The sequence below is a fragment of the Talpa europaea genome (assembly GCF_964194135.1).
Source record: "Talpa europaea genome assembly, chromosome: 3".
NCBI lineage: Eukaryota > Metazoa > Chordata > Mammalia > Eulipotyphla > Talpidae > Talpa > Talpa europaea.
Genome location: NC_140069.1, coordinates 21,561,128 through 21,580,298, shown reverse-complemented (window position 1 = coordinate 21,580,298; position 19,171 = coordinate 21,561,128). Strand labels below are relative to the sequence as shown.

Genomic DNA, 19,171 nt, shown 5'->3' with positions numbered 1-19,171 from the left:
TTGCCCTAGGACTCATTAATCCATAAATGTGTGGGTTCCTCAGCTCTTAATTCTGTTCCACTGATATGTTTGTTTTTTGGTTCTGGTTTTGTTTTTTTTTAAAGATTGTTTTAGTTATGCATACAATAGCTGGAGTACAGGCCAGAGTGTGGGAAGTGAGAGGATTCACCAGAGACAGAGTAGGGAGCAGAACAGGCAGACTGACTGAAATACACTGCTGAGGGGAGCAGCAGGCAAGTCAGGAGAGGTCTGCTGTGCTATGTGGGTAGCTCCCTGCCTGGGGATTGAACTCGCCCTGCAGAGGCTAGAGACAGCTTCACAGAGTTGCGCTCAACCCCTTGAGCCACCAGGGAGGCTCCTATGTTTATTTTTATAACAATAAAATGCTATTTTGATTACTGTAACTTTGTAGTATAGTTTGAAGTCAAGGAGCTCGTTATCTCTATTTTTGTACTATTTCCTGAGGATTATTTTGGCTATTTGAGGATATTTGTAGTTCCAATAAATTTTAGTTTTGTTTGTTCTATATGTATGAAGGATGCCACTGAGATTTTGATGGGGATTACATTGAATCAGTTTGCTTTAGATAATACGGTATTTTAATTATGTTAATTCTTCAAAATGATGAGAAAGGAATTTCTAGTTTGATCTCTGAACCTAAGCTGGGTGGAGCAAGGTTAGTACTTGGATGGGAAACCAGATAGACTTTTAAACCATATACAATTTGTCACTGGTTATTAGTACAAAGAGAACAGTTTTATTGACATAAAATAAGAATACTTAATTTTGTTGTTCTGGAGGAATTATGCAGAGAGAAAAGCAGTATTTGTCTTTGTTTGCAAAGGTATATTTTACAAAATTGTTTCAGATAGTATAAAAGAAAAGGCTTAGTATATGAGAAAAGGCTTTTTTAAAAATTCAGTTGTTTTTATGATCTTAAAGTGACTAAAAACCTACAGTTGCCAAAGTTCTCTCCATGAAATTTTTTTTAAAGACTTATTTTTATTTATGCATACAAGGACTGCAGTGCAGGCCAGAAGTGCAGGGGATGAAAGCATTAACCAGAGATAGAGTGGGGAGCAGGCAGATTGACTGAAATACACTGCTGAGGGGAGCAGAAGGCAAGACGGGAGAGGTCACCTCCCACACAGGGGATAGAACTCCTATTGCAGTGGCTGCTGATAGCTTGGTAGTGCTGAGACTTAACCCCTTGAGCCACCAGGGAAGCCCCCTCTCCATGAATTTTTAAAGATAAAACACATTAGTAAAAGAGTAAAGCAGAATTGTCCATGAATAATGAAATAATGAAAATGCCCATGGTTAAAGACTTGACAAGAGCAGATTGTCATTCTAATTATTTTGTTCATGTAATTCTAGACTAAGTTTTTCATTCAATTTAGAATATCAAATAAGTCTACTATGTTCAATATTTCTTTTATAGAAAAGGAGAACATATCTTACATGATTTGGAAAAAAATTTCCTAATAACTAAGACAAAAAGATGTTACTTATAATTTTTTTTCTAATCAGTATGTCAAAAGTTTTAAGGGTTTGAAACACTTAAATAAGATCAGATTATGAGACAATATTTAATTATCCATTTAATCAAAAGATTTCAAAGGCATATACAGAAGTGCCACATAATTTTATGTAAATCTTAGCTCCAGTTTTAGTTAACTAGGCTTACTTAAAGATCCAAAGATAAAGATAAATATTAAGTAAAAATTTAGCTTGACAGGTAATTGCTAAAAGGTAATGAAAAACCTTTATCAGGAGTTTGAGTGTTAAAAAAAAGTTTTGTCCTTTTAATTGGGACAAAAGCAAGTCAAAGAAATCTATTTTAATCTTAGACTGTTTGATCATACATAATATACTTCAATTTTTTTAAATCCATAATTTGCTAGTTTCACTTAGCTTTTGTTCATTTTTTTTCCCACAGACCAACTGTTTTACTTGAAAATAAATTACACTTTTTTCTTCCTTTAAAAGCAAAAGAAAGGCCATATTCTTTATGATCATACCTAAATCTCTTCATTTTCCTTGTTTCTCCTTTTCTACTTTTCCAAACACTCATTTTTCTCACTCTTAATAAAACATTTCTATTCCTTATGTTTTCAGTAAGAATCTTATTTTCCTTGTATACATACTTTCCTTATTTTCATTAGTTTTATATACACTAGACCTTTTAATTCTTAAAAACTAAATTTCTAGTGAAAAATTAAAAATTGTGGATTGTCTACTATATTCATATTCTGTGGATTGGCAGACATCATAAAACTTGTAATTTTGGAAGTATACTTTTCCTCACAGTAAATTTCCCAATGTGGCACAAATATTTCTGATGTCTTAAGTTTTTTAGTAATGATAAAACAAAAGAGTAAACTTAGGTTCACTAATTAATGATTTACCATCAATTTTATTTGGAGATAGTCTAGACTTTCAATGAAATCTCGTAACTTAGCAAAACTCCAAAATCTAGGTTACCAAATAGTTGAGAGTGATTAAAAACTATTGCTGGCATGTTAATTTAGATTTTTTAAAAAGATTTATTTATTTATACAAGCACTGGGTACAGTCAGAAATGTGTGAGGGTAAGAGAATTCACCAGAGCCAGAGTGGGGAGCAGAACAGGCAGACTAACAAAATACACTGCTGAAGGGAGCAGCAGGTGAGGCAGGAGAGGTCTGTTGCACCATGTGGGACCCTCGCTGGCGGCCGGGGATTGAACCAGCACTGCAGAGGCTGAGGGCAGCTTCGCAGCCTAGCACTCAACCACTGCACCACCAGGGAAGGCCCTAATTTAGATTTTTTGTTATATTTATATTTACCTACGCTATTTACTTCCATTATGTTTAGATTAACTATTAAAATGTAGGTCATATTAATCAATTATTATTTTAATCTATATTTCTTGTTAGAGAACATGAATTATTTTGATTAATAAACCCATCCAGGTGGAATAAAAATATTACACTTAATGTTAATTGTAAAGACATCCCTGTTTGCATTAACTCAATCTAAGCTTATTTTCATTACCAAAAGTTATCCCGAATTATATTAACTTGAAAAGATTTGGGTTAGTTTCTATCACTTTTCTAATGTTTAGAAATAATCTCTATAAAAATTTATAAATCAAAACCCATTTTACAAATTACCTTGGGTAACACCATCTGGGCAAAGAAAATAACAAATATATGTGAGGCACAAAAACATATAAACATCAAATGAGACATAAACACAGATCTTATGACTTTCATTTAATTATTTTTACGTCATGAGTCAGGTGAAATGCAAAAGCTCATTTATAAGAACAGACTCAAATTTTGTCTCTGGCAATTGGAAAAGTTCAGATGAGCGCCTCGATGACTAAGCTTAATATTTGAGGAGAGACATCAGTATTTTTGTATTTGTGCTCAGTGGGTTTTGGCAAGGGAACCTGATAGCTGCTTTGATTAAATAGGGCTTATTTTTTTATTCTTGTCTCCTTAAAGTTTGCATTTTAAGGGAGACCTTGAACTGCTCTTAGAATTTCATTTTCTGATCTTGCAGAGGTTTATAAGGTAAAAATTCCTATCAGCCTAAAGAGAGTAGTTGCAACAAAGACTTTAAATAGGGTAACTATAACTGGGAGGAGACAAGGGAATGTGGATGGAGCAGGTCGAAAAGGTGAACAGTAGATCAGCCCGTTCTGCTCCCCACTCTCTAGTGACTCCTCTCACCCCCACTCCTGCACCTTTGGCTTACACCCCAGTCCTTGTATGCATAAATAAATCTTTAAAAAAAAAAAAAAAAGAAAAGCCACTATCTCAAGTTTAGATAGGTGTAAAGTAAACAATTTTCCAGGTAAATGCATGCCAAAAGAAATCCTAGGAAATAAACTAAAATTCAGGGCAAAAAATACCTACTATACTCAGGAACTTTTTCTTTTCTTTTTTTGTTACGATAATCTCTGCTTTTTTTTTCCATTTTTTTAATTTTATATATTTTTTACATTTTTCATTTTTGCACAATGTATGCATTTTCATCTTGGTTATAGTCCCCATACAATTCCCACACCCCTTGGAACTTTTTCTTAACTGCAGAAATATAACATGTGACAGACTGTTATTAACAGTCCAAGGAATCATACTTCCTGCTATCGGTACCTTTATGTAATCCCCTCTCACACACTCTCTAGACTTAACCAGGTGACTGACTTTGTTCATTGGAAGATGAACAAGCCTCATGCAAGCAAAGGCTTGATAAGCTCTGTTGTATTAGGCTTGCTCTTTTGGAATGTTTTCTCTGTCATGGAAATAAGCCCAATCTAGTCTACCAGAGGATGAAAGGGCATGTAGAACAGAAATTTCTAATCAAGATCATTGAATCATGAAAAATTAAGACATTCTTGTTTCAGACCACCAAATATTAGGGTGCTCTGTAGTGCAGCAATGGAGAAAAGCTATAATTTGTGGAACTTCATCGTGTCTCTGTCTGCAAGGCAGCAAATGCATAAAAGTGAAAGAAAGTTATATACTTAATTAGAAAAAAAACACATAGGTTTTTCAGTAAACTTTAACAACATTAGACCAGCTGTACCCCCGCTGTATTTTCCCCCTTCCTCAGCTATTTGGTCCATTTAAATAAATATTACAAGATTCAACAAGTAGTTACAAGACTGTTATCCTATACATTCTGTAGGTATAGCATGTAGAACCTGTATCGATGAACAAAGAGTACACGAGAAATATTTTTATTTTTAAACATTGAATTGTACATTTCATATAAAAGATGGGAGTCTAATCTGTTTTTAAAAATTAATTATACATGCTAATGCTATCTTTACATTTTTTTTTTACAGAAGCCAATGTTCTCTAAATTTACAGCTTCATTCCACAGCTTTTATAAAATCATAATCTCTTACATATATTTCTAAATCCCTTTAAAAAATAAATTCATACAAGATGTTTTTATTTAACACATTAAAACTTAATTGATTATAACTGCCCAGCTTTCCAGCTTCCACTGAATATTTTTCCAGTATAGAGAAGCCAGTAAGTTGAGTAATTAATTCTCTGTATTTACCTTTATTAAAAAGAGGTTTTTGGTAGTGAGAACAAATAATCTCTCATTTGTTGCTTGAAAGCCTAAAATAGGATCATTGGTTTCTATGCTAGCTACTTGCTGCTTAGCAACCTGCCCTATTTGTCTGCCTTCCTTTCTGTTGTAAAGTACAGTGGACATGGGGGTGGGCTGACGATAGATGAATACTCGACGGAGACACTCACAAAGGGCTGCATAAGAGTGATTTGGAGCACAGGCAAAAAATTTTTTGTCTCTCTTGGATGCTTGAACGTAACCTGCCAAGAAATGAGAAAAACTACATATTAAACAGGAAGAGAAAAATTGGGACTTAACATAGAATATTTCTTAACTTATTACAAATAAATATGCCTAAATATATATACATTTTCTTAATACTCAACATTGGTTGAATTCTCTCGCAACTGGTGCAAAAATACAGCCTTAATACCCAATGAGCAAAATTGATACAGTTTCCTACGTTTAAGAAAACTGAGTTCCATGTAATTAAGTGAATAATTAAAACACTAAAAATATAAACATGCCAAGCTATCTTTATATTGCCAATATAATAACTAGGCTTATCAATCACAGGTGTGGCATTGCAGAATCTTTATTTTCTTATCAAAGAGAAAAATGTTTACAGGATATCATTATAATGCAGCCACTTCCCTAAAAGTACTAATAAAGCCAGTACATTCTCTTAATAATTCTATTTTAGTGATATTTTTATACGCCAACACTAACACTGTAACAGTTCTGTTGTACTTCAGCTCCTAGAAGTAGAACCTTAAGACCACTGAAAGCTTAAAAGAAAGTTCAGGTATCTAATTTAAAACTTAATTAGGACAGGGCCTCCCCGGTGACGCAGCAGTTGAGCGCTGGGTTGCAAGACTGCCTGCAGCCTCTGCAGCGCCGGTTCGATCCCTGGCCGCCGGACAAGGGTCCCACATGGCGCGCAGACCTCTCCTACCTCTCCTGCTCCCCTCAGCAGTGTACTTCAGTCCTTCTGCCTGTTCTGCTCCCTGCTCTGGCTCTGGTGAATTCTCCCACCCTCCCGCGCTTCTGACTGTACCCAGTGCTTGTATAAATAAATAAATAAATCTAAAAAAAAAATTTAAAAAAACTTAATTAGGACATCCCTTAAAATCTAATAATTCTTAAAAAGATAAAATTTTTCTAAGTTTATCTTTAAAGATTAAAAGGGCACTTATATTTTAAAATATAAATTAGGACTTTCAGATTGGGACAATATTACTGAATGTAACAACATGAAATAAAAACTATAACAGTGATGTGAATTGAGGTTTTGTCAGACAATGAATGCGCAAACCAACCACTGAGCACAAGTAGATCAATACTGGTTTTTTAACACAAAGCAAGTTTGGAGGAAAAAAAAGATGAGGTAGATACCTATTTGAGAAGTTTACAAAGAGCTCTCTAGGCTAACTTTGACAAAACAACATATATAGTATTTCAAGACTACAATATCTAATGTAATGTTGATTTAAGTTTTCCTCCTACTGTAAAAAAAGGGTAAAGAATTTTAAAAATAGGCATGCAGTGGAGATGTTAGATATTATGCAGTTAAATTTTGATCAAACACTATTATTTTCACTCATAAATATTCACTTGGACTTTGAATTAACCAGCTTAACAATCTATATTATTGACTATAAGAATTTTCTCCCACACAATACTAACATATTTTGACAATCAATTATTGTATAAATCTATAATTATATAGCTTAAAAATTTCAAGCCCTAGTTTTAAAACTGGCATTTTCCCTTTTATCCTTCAATGTAAATTTCATTTCTGCTTATCCCCATTTTTCCTAAGTATTTTTATTATAATGGTTCTCTTTTGCACTTAAGTTTCATGGAAAATGGCTCCTAATGTTCATTACCGTAAAGCAGTGAAATTTCTCTGAAGAAACCTGAATACAAGTTCCATGTAGGTATTATCAAGTCCCTTGTTCATATTCTAATACCAGACAGCTTAACTGGAATAAGCAAATGACTGATTAAAATGACCAAAGTGGCTAGATAATCAGATTTATATTCTATGTTGATGTGCTGTACCAGCATAAAAACAGATTAATCCTACTATTTCAAATTACCAACATTCATTAGCAATAGCAAAAGCACAAATCAACCCAAATGTAATTAAGATGGCTCAGATTTTAAAAAAGCAAAAATAAACCTTAAGAAATATATAACATATTGGAAAAAAATTATATATTGGAAAAAGCCACCAAAAAGCTTGCTTTCTACCTAAAGCATTGAAAGTTGCTATGTGTTCCCACATGTCGTCTTGTTTGCTGGAGTGTGGCTGCCAGAGGAGGGCATCAACATCATGGCGCAGACAGAAGCAGGGCATTTCTTTAGGATCCACTATGACAGAGAAGAGGTACTGGTTGCTTCCAAGATTCACCTAAAATAAAAGCAACAAAAATCTTAATTCAACAACAAATTAATAAAGAAGATGACAACACCACAAATTACTATGTCAGCAACTATTCTAATTTTTTTTATTTCTACCCGTAATGTTTGGTTATTTATCAAAAGAAATTATTCCAGAGTTCAAATATTAATGTTTCATAGTTCAGGAACACAAGTCAGGGATAAACTTCCATGGAAGTCAAGCCAACGAAATCCTTTGTTTCAAGATCACTTTTCACTCTGAAAGATACCAGCCTTCCTCTTCTCCTTAAAGTCTTTCATGGGATCTTAATTTCCGTAGAAATCTGCATCTACCTCCCTTCTTGGTTCAGCCACAGCAAACTTACAACACTAGAAGTCATAGTAGGAGACTCCACGGAATGTTCTTCTACACTGAAGGAGAAAATAGTGCTCGAACTGCTGTTCTAAACTTTTATATACCTAATTTGAATGACTCTTCCATAATGCTCTTGGGAGAAATGTGCCATGAAGTCCATTTTAAAGCTGAGAAAAGTGATATACAGGATTTTTAATTTGCCAAAGGTCAGCCTGGTAATTAGTCATAGGGTTGCAATTTGAACCCTAAGTCCTGTTCTTAACCAATCTACTAACCTCTCAACTGTTAGTAGCTAGTTTAAACCATAATATAAGACATCAATTATGTAAGTAGAATATTATTTAAGCCACAGAATACAAATATCATGTTTACAAATGCTAACTAATTGCCAAGAACAATAGCTACAAGTATTTATAGGCATATTCTATATGCCAAGGATGTTATAAATACTAATCTCAATGATCAGAAAACTGTTAAATGTCTGTTAAATGTCTTTTAAGAGGTGAAAAACAGACTTGAAGAGCTTGAGTAGCTTGTTCAAGCTACACACAAAAAATTGCAGTGGGATTCAAACTCAGACCTATTTTTTTTTTTAAAGATTTACTTATGCATAGAAGAACTGGGGTGTAGACCAGAGGCGTAGAGGGTGAGCGGGTTCACCAGAGACAGAGTGGGGGGGTGGAAGGGACAGGTGGATCTATTGAATACACTGCTAAGGGGAGTGGCAGGCAAGATAGGAGAGGTCTGCTATGCCCTGTGGGTCACCTCCCTGGCCAGGGATTGAACTCAGGCTGAGACTTTACCCCCGTGCCATGGAGGTCCCCAGATCTGTCTATTTACACATTTACTTTGGTATACTATGTAACAATTAACAGTATCACTGTCAAGACTGCTATGTTACAGGCATTGCTATACTCATCACTTCTCATTTTAATACAAAATTAACAAGGTGAGACTCATAAGTGGATCCCATCTACTGCAGTACTATATTTCATGGAGACCGTTTACAATGATATGGTTTTAATTTTGTGGTTTTATCGTTTTCTTGCTCAGTTTTTTGTGTATTCCTTTTCTTTGATCTCAATATTAGAGTGCCTTTCAAATTGAGGGAGTGTCTAATGTTTGCAAACACTTTTAGCTTCTGTTAGTCTGAGAAGGTCTTTATTACCTGGCTTTTGCTGCATCCACTAAGTGTTGCTATGTTGTACTTTCCATTTTCAATACATTTTTTAATTTCTCTTATATTTCTTCTTTGACTCATTACTTTTTCAGTAGCAAGTTATTTCACAGATATGTGAATCCTGCAGTTTTTCCCCTTATAATTGATTTCTAGTTTCATGTCATTGTGGGTTAGAGAAGATGACTGACATTACAGTATTTTTACACATATTTAGACTTGTTTTGTAGCCTAACATATGATCTATCCCAGAGAATGTTACATAGTGTTTGAGAAGAATCATTGCTTTGGAAGTGCTGTTCTGTATTTATCTGTTAAGTTCATCTGGTCTAATGTGTCATTTAAAGTTGACAGTCACTTACTGATTTTCTGTCTGAATGATCCAATCATTTTTGAACATAAGTATTACTTTTAACTACTATTATAGCATTGCCATTATTGTTCCCCTTATGTCCATAATATTTGTTTTATATATTTAAGATGTCCTATGATCAGTGCACTGATATTTACAAATAATTGTAATCTATAGGACAACCACTAGACACACACCCTAATATATCAAGATAATGCCAAAGTATACTCCAACCATTAAAGCAGAGATTGAAAGAGCACTGGGAAATGCTTATATCATAATATTAAACAAGGAAAAACATGAAGTTATACTATAGGATCTTAATATATTGGAAAAAAACACCAAAGAAAACAGTCAAATCAAAGATATCAATATGCAGTTGTATCAAAACAACACTGCTTACTAGCTGTAATAGGACAAAAAGTTGCTTCTTTACAGATTGAGATTTATAACAACTACTAATGAAGTCATCTTTGCAAAATATATGTCATTTAATCAGCTCACCTGAATAATTTATATTCACAAATTTTTAGAAATATCATTATCAAGAACTTACCACATGAGTTGTTTTTGATGTAATACCATCGAATCTGCATAAACTTGAGCTCTCCTCAAAGAAAATATCACATTCTTCTAACTCTTGGGCATTACAAGGAGGTTTTTCTTTATCTGGATTTGGATTCTTTGGGGAGGGAGGGATGATAAGCAACAATAAGTGAATGGATTTCTTCATTTTTAAAGTTAAGATTATAGCAATAACTAAAAACTAAATTTTAGACCCATGGCCAATTGAAAATTATAATAAAAACAAAAATGAAGGAATGTTGGAATAGTAAAATATTAAAACAGCTATTATAAATGTTCTATAACTTAAAGAATAAAGAAAACATGAACATATGAGATATATGGATGATTAAAAAAAGAATCACAAACGTTTAGATATGAAAAAATACCTGAAATGGAAAACAAAATAGATGACTGACCTAACTGGGCAGTATAGAAGGAAAGACCAGTGAGCTTGAAATACAACTGAGTCTATATAAAATGAAGCATAGAGAAGACAAAAATAACACATAGGACTGCAGAGACCTGTGGAATAATATCAATGGTCGAACATGGGTAATTAACTAGAATGGGTCAGGAAGAATGCAAAAATAAGACAGTTTTTTTTCAAATTTGATGAGAACTGTAATTGTATAGATTTAAGAAGGTCAAAGAATCCAAACATACAAACATTAAAAATAATCACTGCAAGTCACATAATGAAATTGCTGAGAAATCTTAAAAGTAAAAAAGTCAAACAAATGGAAACAAAAAAAAAAAAACCGTACAGACCAATGTTCTTTAGAGATGCAAAACTCAACAAAATGTATTAGTGGGCCAAATCCAGTAATATGTAAAAAGGACAACATATCACAACAAGTGGAGGTATTCCACAAATAAAGAAAATGCATTTGACAAAACCATGAAACTTTTCATGATAAATTCTCTAGAGATACTAGAAACAGACATGATAAAAACATCCACTTAATGGTGAAATATACTTTTTTCCAAGATAGGAGAAAAAAGATAATGTTTGCTTTTATCATTTCTATTTAACAGTGCATTCTAACCAATACGGTAGGGCAAGAAAAAAACAATTTGAAAAAAACACCAACCACCTTGCAGAAGTCAAAATTCTGTTTTAGTCAAATGTAACAAATACACTGGTATCTGGGCATAAGTAACTTAAATATACCAATATATTGATTTGAAATCATGTTTAAAAGTCATTTTGCAATAATTACCTGCACTCCCCAAACAAGTCCTATCACTGTTACTATATCTCCAAAGCTCTATCACACTATTTATCTATAATATCACACTATTTATCACACATGATAGCATGGTTTGCAAGCATACTGTTAAGGTTTTGTAGTCTTATGTGTGAATAGCAGTGATCCCCGAAATTTTCAACTACTGCTAGCAAACAAACTGTTTCTCCGTTTTTATTGTGTTTTCTTTTCACACTTAATATTCTCATTTCTTCTTTCTACCTTAGAATGTAACTTACCCTACAGTATAAATAATTCTTCCATATAGTCTTCCTTATAATAGTTCTAGATGATATTCAGCCAAACATTTCACATATGCTAATATATATGTTCATTCACTTAAGATTATTTAACTGAAATTGTGGTACATTGCTGTATATGCACAAAGTCTTAAAGTTATTTCATTTAAGTTATCAAACATAGAATATATTCCTCAGAATCTGAGCTGAATGAATATTGTAGTCATCGTAATCATTACCATGAATATACTTTGTCAATCAGAAATATTGTAGTAGATGTGATATATACCTTGATATTACAAGGTTACCTAGAAAATTTCAGTGATAAGTAGAATTTCATACCATCAAGGCATATCATACAATCAACTTGTGCCAAGGACAGAAATGTCAGTTGATTCTTCTAAGGAATAAAAATAGTCATACACACATGCATAGGTACATACAGACACATGCTCTATACAACATGCCCCCCCCCCCAAACACACACATATTCACACAAGTATAAGGAATATTAGAATTTTAAGCCATATACAAACACCAGGCCAGCTAACCTGACTCTTACATTAGAAAAACCTAAGGTAACATATGAAAAACACAGCATAATCCTCACAAAACATACTTCTGGATTCTGGGAAAGTCATACCACTGTTGGACTTGCTTACCAGTTCTTCAGAAGTCAAATGCATCAAACGCTCAGCTATTGCAGCACATTGGGCTGAGTCTCTTATAAGTTCCCCTTGTTTATCACCAACTACTAGCTCTGGCCATGTTAGTCCTTCATTCTTCTTAATCAAAGAAATCTCCAAGCTAGAAGTTGAAATGAGAAAAAATGGTATTAGCAATTATACAAATAATCAATAGCAAACAGAAGAATCTTCCACAGAAATTACCCCTCTGGCATCTAGAGGATGTTTTACCAAAAATCATGTCCAGTTTATTTTAATTTTTTATTGAGGTAAATCATGTTCATTTTAGCTTTGCATGATGGATAACTTATAACCCAAGAGTAAATAATTGAATGAGTAAACAAGAAAGTAACTAGAAATGGTGTGTCAAATTGTCAAATGGCTTGATGAAGGGAGTGACAGGATATAGTAAGACTATCCAGAAAGTACTAAAATTTAGAGGAAAGTACTGAACTAAAGTAAAGAAAGGTAGGCCAGCAGCACTGGAATGGCGGGGCGGTGAATATGGTGGCTGGCTAGGGGTGGACATGTAAAGTTAATCGGAAAACGTCTAAAACTAAAGGTACTTCTTTGTATGTGAAGTCAACAATTACCTTTATATTCACAAACAGTAGCAATAATATTAATCTAAGGATGAGGCTGGTTAAACCAATGTTAACTTTTAAAATACATATTTTAAAGAAATATGGGAATTGAAAAATTTTAACTTTGGTAATATGGGGGGGAAGCTAATGTGGTCTCTGTGAACTTATTTAAAATCTAATTCGTGGGCCTCCCTGGTGGCGCAAGGGGTTAAGTACCGCACTATGAAGCAATCCACAGCCTCTGCAGCACGAGTTCAATCCCTGGCCGGCCAGGGAGAAACCCACATGGTGCAGCAGACCTCTCCTGTCTCGCCCGCTGCTCCCCTCAGCAGTGTATTTCAGTCAGTCTGTCTGTTCTGTTCCCCACTCTGGTGGATCCTCTCACCCCCCGCATCTCTGGCCTGTACCCTAGCTCTTGTATGCACAAATAAATATTAAAAAATATTAAAAATCTAAATCATACATCTAAGTCACCTAACAAATTATAAATGCACTAAAAAGTACCTACCAGGGAACTCTGAGATTAAAAATTGACAAGCTAAAAAGGGAGGCTAAATCAGGGCAGATTATAGACACAAGAGATTAGGAAGTTGTCCATGTGACTCTTGAACAAGGGAAATCCAAGTTGCTTTGGGAGCTAGTTACAATACAGAAAAAGATTGGGTGGTGGTAGTTGTTCCACAGCAAAGCAATTTTTTAATTTTGTCACCTTTAGTACATATGTGCCATGATAACCCCGTGCCCTGGAACATAATTGCAAGCAAACAATTGTTCAAACACAGTAACTATTGTCATAATTACCAAATAGATCACGCAAACTTAGCTATTCTTTTTCAAGGTTGTTATCACCAACTCATGAATTAATTACAGCACTTTAAATTTGCTGAAACTACTTATTTTAAGAGACTATACAAAATAATCTCTTATGTAACATGAGCTCCAATAATAGCATTACAATTACCACCACAATCAATGCCCAGATTTAGTTATATCCTTAGGAGAAAGTTAATCTTGATAATAATAATGACAAAGCCTCTAAGTATAATGCTTACCATATGCCCAGTGTGCTGACTGAAGTACTTTACATGCTTTAACTTATTTATTGCTCACCACAACCAAAAAGTAAGTACTATTATCTCTGCTATACAAGTTAAGAGGGAAAAAAAGCACTGAGGATTTAAGTAACTTGCCAAGGTCACAAGCTAGTAAAGCAGTCTGGTTCCAAGTTCTCGCTCCTCGCTACTGTACTATTCTGCCTTTCTGAGAAAATAAATGTAATAACTATAAAGACTTTTTCTCCAGTGACGAGAATAAATACTGTTCTTAGTAGTTGCTACCTAAATAAGTTAGAAGAGTTCATAAATCAGTTACATGGAATTTCTCAACTATCATAAAGCTGCATACCTAGTCAGTGTACCCCTTTTAGCACAACTGTATTTCTACATTTTAAAACTAGTATAATGTACTATCATTTAAGTGAAAAGGAACATAAAAATCCTATACATTTTAAGCTGCAGACTAGTTAACAAATCCTTCCTAAGTGAAAGGGAACATTATTTGAAAATGAGATATGAATAATTTAATCAAGTACAGAGAAAAGCATGTGTTTTAAACCAATAATACCACCTACACATCACTGTAATTATCTTTTGTAACATAAAATTGCAATCAAATAGCTCAAATTTAATGGAAAACAATACTGGTGCATGTTCATGTATTAAATGCCAAAACTATCTGCATAAGGTCCAGCTATTCTCCTAGACCTTTGGCTGCTTGATGACATATTTAACAACATGTTCTGGCTGGCTTGCCAGTTTATAAATGCCACCCACATCTCTCAGGTACATAAAATGTTTAAATAAGAGTATGTGGAGATATAAAATATTTTTTAAAGAACATTTCAGAGAACTGAATTATTGAAATAATGTATTAAAAAGTAATAGTCACCAGATATCTCCATTAATAAAATGAATTCAGAGTATCTGCTTTAAAGCTTAACCTTTTTTTGAACTAGATATTTACGTTCTAGACTCCCAGAATATAGACACATACCACACTCAAATGGAGTAATCAAGAACTACAGTTAGAGTAAAAATACATAATCTACACATATTTGACCATTTTTAAAATTAATGCTTAGTTCTATTAACACATCACAGAATTTAATAATTACAAAGATTTGATATATTATGAAAAAATAATAGTATTAATCCAAACAGTGGGGAGTGAAGTATCTGACACAATGTATTTCTAAAGAGGCGGGGACAGGATTAGAGTTTTGTAAGACACTTAATTTTTTGACATAGTCCTTTCATTGAGGTGTAAGCTATAGACAAAATAAGAAGTGTAGAATTCACTGAATTTGACAAATATATATACCTGTGTAACCCAATGAAGATAGTAAACCATTCCAAGATAGTAAACCATTCCACAAGTTCCCTTTTCTAGTTCATCTGCCTATATCTAAGAGATAACCATTATTCTCATCTATATCAGTATTAATTAGCTATACCAGTTCCAGAACTCTGTATATGTGGAATCAAACAGTATATGCTTTTGTGTGTCTGGGTTCTTTTATTACACATAATGTCTCTGAGATTCATTTATTCTCTTGTGTTTCAGTAGTTCATTCTTTTCTTCTACAAAGTAGCATTCCATTAGATGAATATACCATAGTTGTGTTTATCCATTCACCTTTTCATGAACATTTTACTTATTTCCAGTTTTGGCTTTTAAAAATAAGAATGCTTGAATATATTTCTACTTTTTAATACTTTCATTTCTTTCATATTCTCAATGTCTAGGAGTAGAATTCCTTTGGTTTCAAAGCAGGTATATGTTTTTTTTTTTTTTTAAATTTTCTAGAGGCATGTCTTATTTATTTATCTATTTGTTTGTTTGTTTGGTTTATACATGCACTGGGTACAGTCAGAAGCCGGGAGGGTGAGAGAATTCACCAGAGCCAGAGCGGGGAGCAGAGCAGGCAGAAGGACCGAAGTACACTGCTGAGGGGAGCAGCGGGCGGCAGGAGAGGTCTGCGCGCCATGTGGGACCCTCCTCCGGTGGCCGGGGAGCAGCCGGGGATCGAACCGGCGCCGCAGAGGCCGCGGGCAGCTTCGCAACCCAGCACTCAACTGCTGCGCCACCTGGGAGGCCCATCAAAGCAGGTATATGTTTAATTTGTTAAAGTGCTAGTTTGCCAAAGTAAGTGCATCATATTCCATTCCTACCAGCAATGCACAAGTTGTTAGTGATCCACACCCTTGCCAACATAGGATACTGTCAATCTTTACAGTTTTATTATTTTTTTTTAAAAGATTTATTTACTTTTATACAAGAACCAGGGTACAGGCCAGATGTGTGGGAGGGTGAGAGGATTCACCAGAGACAGCGGGGACCAGAACAGGCAGACTGATGAAATTCACTGCTGAGGGGAGCGGCAGGCGAGACAGGAGAGGTCTGCTTCACCATGTGGGATTCTTACCGGCCGGCAGGGATCAAACCTGGCACTGCAGAGGTTGCGGACAGCTTCACAGGGTGGCACTCAACTGCCTGTGCCACCAGGGAGGCCCCAATCTTTTTAGTTTTAGCCATGCTAAAACTAGTGTCTCATCTGGTTTTAATTTGTATTTTCTTAATGACTAATGATTATTTTTTCATTTTTCATATTTTTTACTAGACATTTCTGTATCTTCTATTTTAATACAGCAATTCAAATAACTTAACCACTTTTAAAAATCTACTGGCTAATATTCATTTGTAATGGGATTCCCTGATACATCAAGATGTAAATACTTTGATAGAATATAAGGAATATTTTTCCTAAGTCTAGATGTGCCTCTTTTTTTCTCTTCTAAAGACATCAGTAAGAAAACAATTTTATGTATAGAAAACTTTTCTTTAGAAGATGAATTTATCATGTGTTTCTTAGTGTATGTGTCCTGAACACACAATTCACAAAAGAAATGTAAATGGATAATTTACATAAGAAAATATCATTCACTATTTTCAGTGTCCCATTCTACTTGCAGGTATTTATTCACATATATTCTTGTGCATGTGAATTTTTTAAATGGTTGTGCATTTGATAAGAGTAAAACAGAATGAACCATAAAAGGTTATTCAAAGTCAATAAAAACTAGTAGCATAACTGTGTATGTTGAAAACCTTTTTGCTAAAAAAATACACTACATGAATATCCATAAAAAAACTAATAGTAAATGTGGAAAGAGAGGTGACTGGAGTCTGAGTCAAAGCAAAACCTTTCACTGTATACCCTCTTATTGATCTTATTTTAAAGACTAGGAATGTGTTGTAGTCAGTAAATTACAATAATTTATACTAGTATCTTTAATCTTCACTAGACTTACGTTCTTTCACACAAAAATTCTAGTCTTAGGAAAAATAATCAGCTATACAGATAGCCCTACTGTAGTATTCACCTTTGATATAACCACTGTGGGAAGGATAAGAAAAATAATAATGAAAAATAAAATTTTAAATGTAAATTATAAAAATACCTATTATTATCTTTCATTATCCATGTACTGCTTTCATGATCAATAGATGAATAGAGATTTCCTTCCAAAAACCTCTGGTCCTTTACCACAATGTTGATACGATCAGGCAAAAACTGTATTTTAATGTCCTCCTTATTACTATCTTCTGGAAGCCGTATTATTACTGTCAAATCGTCTTCAGTCTGTTGCCAATAATACAAAGGTTCTATTGGGAAAAGAAAATGCATTGTGTAATAAAAAGCGTTGATAATGTGACACACAAAATTAGACTCAAACATCTATCTAAAAGAATTTTATTTATCTTACAAGAAAGTCATTATAAAGAACACACATAGACCTCTTTGGGGAATTTTCACTCAAAGGAGTTAAAGCAGTTTCATTGGACAGGTTGCCCTTCCAGACTAACCCAATATTCAGAGGATAAGAACTCATAAAATACTAGTGACAGCAATTCTTTACCCCCCATTCCTTTTTTCCTTGCCTCTTAGTACCTCTCTCTTTCTTCCCCTTACATACATACACACATATATGGTGGATTCCTATTCAAAGGATTAACAAATGTGTCATAAACCACAGATTGAAACTTACATCATTGCCTTGATTTGTCCATGTGATTTATGCCCTCTGTGATATAGAAGACCACTATTATTTGATGGGATATACATCCACACAAAACAAAAGCTCTATTTTCCTTACAAAGGCATTGGCTAGTCTATCCCATGACTTGTTGCATGAAATCAATTACATTGGAAATTCAAGGGCTATTAGCATATTTGGCTAAACTCCCAGTCAAAAAATCCTTTCTTCACCCTCTCAACCTGTATCCTAAAAAAATCAGTTACTAACAAAACCTACCATACTATAGACTCACCATACTATAACCATGGAATTAAAATATAGGTCATAAATGCAAAATGAATAAACATTTGCATAATGGCACCCATAGGCATTAATCTGTCCTCTTATCAAGAAGGAACATAACATACTAGATTAGGAAGGAATTCTCAAACTGACTAGTCCTGGATCATAGTCCGACCATTCATTAATTTTCGTATACATACTTGAGCTTTTTTTTTAATATATTTTTTAAATTTTTATTTATTTATTTATACAAGAACCAGGGTACAGGCCAGATGCGTGGGAGGGTAAGAAGATTCACCAGAGACAGAGCGGGGAACAGAACAGGCAGACTGACGAAACACACTGCTGAAGGGAGCAGTGGGCGAGGCAGGAGCGATCTCCTGCGCCATGTGGGACCCTCGCTGGTCGGCCGGGATCGAACAGGCGCTGCAGAGGCTGTGGACAGCTTCACAGCACTGCGCTCAACCACCCGCACCAACAGGGTAGGACCCATACTTGAGCTTTTTGAGTAAAAAAAAATTTTGGTATACAACTGTATGTCAAGCTTAATTTTTCTAATCTGGAAAATAAGATATTACCAGCCTCTAGGACTACTGGCACTTACAAGACTTAATGCATATTAAAACATACAATCTCAGGCCTGTTACATTGGAAATTCAAGGGCGTTAAAGCAATTTCATTGGACAGGTTCCCCTTCCAAATTCTGTTATCTAAGTATATTATAAACTAAATGTGGGATTTTTTAAAATTTTCCCTCTTAGCAGATACCAGATAGGCTCAAAGACACTGGTGTATCTTCTTGCAGGGTCACTTTTACTTTGTTAAAACATTTAACAAACATGTTATTATAGAACTAAATAAAAGAAATTTCATAACAGAATTGCTACTCTGAGGTAATTTCTGACTTGCATCACTTTCTTTAAGTAGTCTCTCAGACCTTTTTTTTTTTTCTCTTTTGACTTTAGAAGTACTTTTAATATAAACTCAAAGAAAATATCTGAACTATAGCTGAAAAAATAACTACAAGCTCCTTAAGGTAATTGGTTTTATTCATCTGTGTACAACAAAACTTAACAAGGCAGTTTATAAAAATGACTC

At 34.2% G+C, this 19,171-nt stretch overlaps 1 protein-coding gene across 1 annotated transcript in view; it reads right to left on the bottom strand.

Annotated features, from left to right (window-relative positions):
- Nucleotides 1–5,046: 5,046 nt before the first annotated feature.
- NUDCD1 (NudC domain containing 1) overlaps nucleotides 5,047–19,171 on the bottom strand; it is a gene marked incomplete at both ends in the record, with an annotated part of 41,447 nt that continues 27,322 nt past the window's right edge. The window contains 5 exons of the mRNA XM_084230115.1: nucleotides 5,047–5,339; nucleotides 7,336–7,495; nucleotides 9,926–10,051; nucleotides 12,085–12,229; nucleotides 17,213–17,417. Of these exons, the coding sequence (XP_084086241.1) occupies nucleotides 5,047–5,339; nucleotides 7,336–7,495; nucleotides 9,926–10,051; nucleotides 12,085–12,229; nucleotides 17,213–17,417 (929 nt within the window). The remainder of the gene's footprint in view (nucleotides 5,340–7,335; nucleotides 7,496–9,925; nucleotides 10,052–12,084; nucleotides 12,230–17,212; nucleotides 17,418–19,171) is intronic.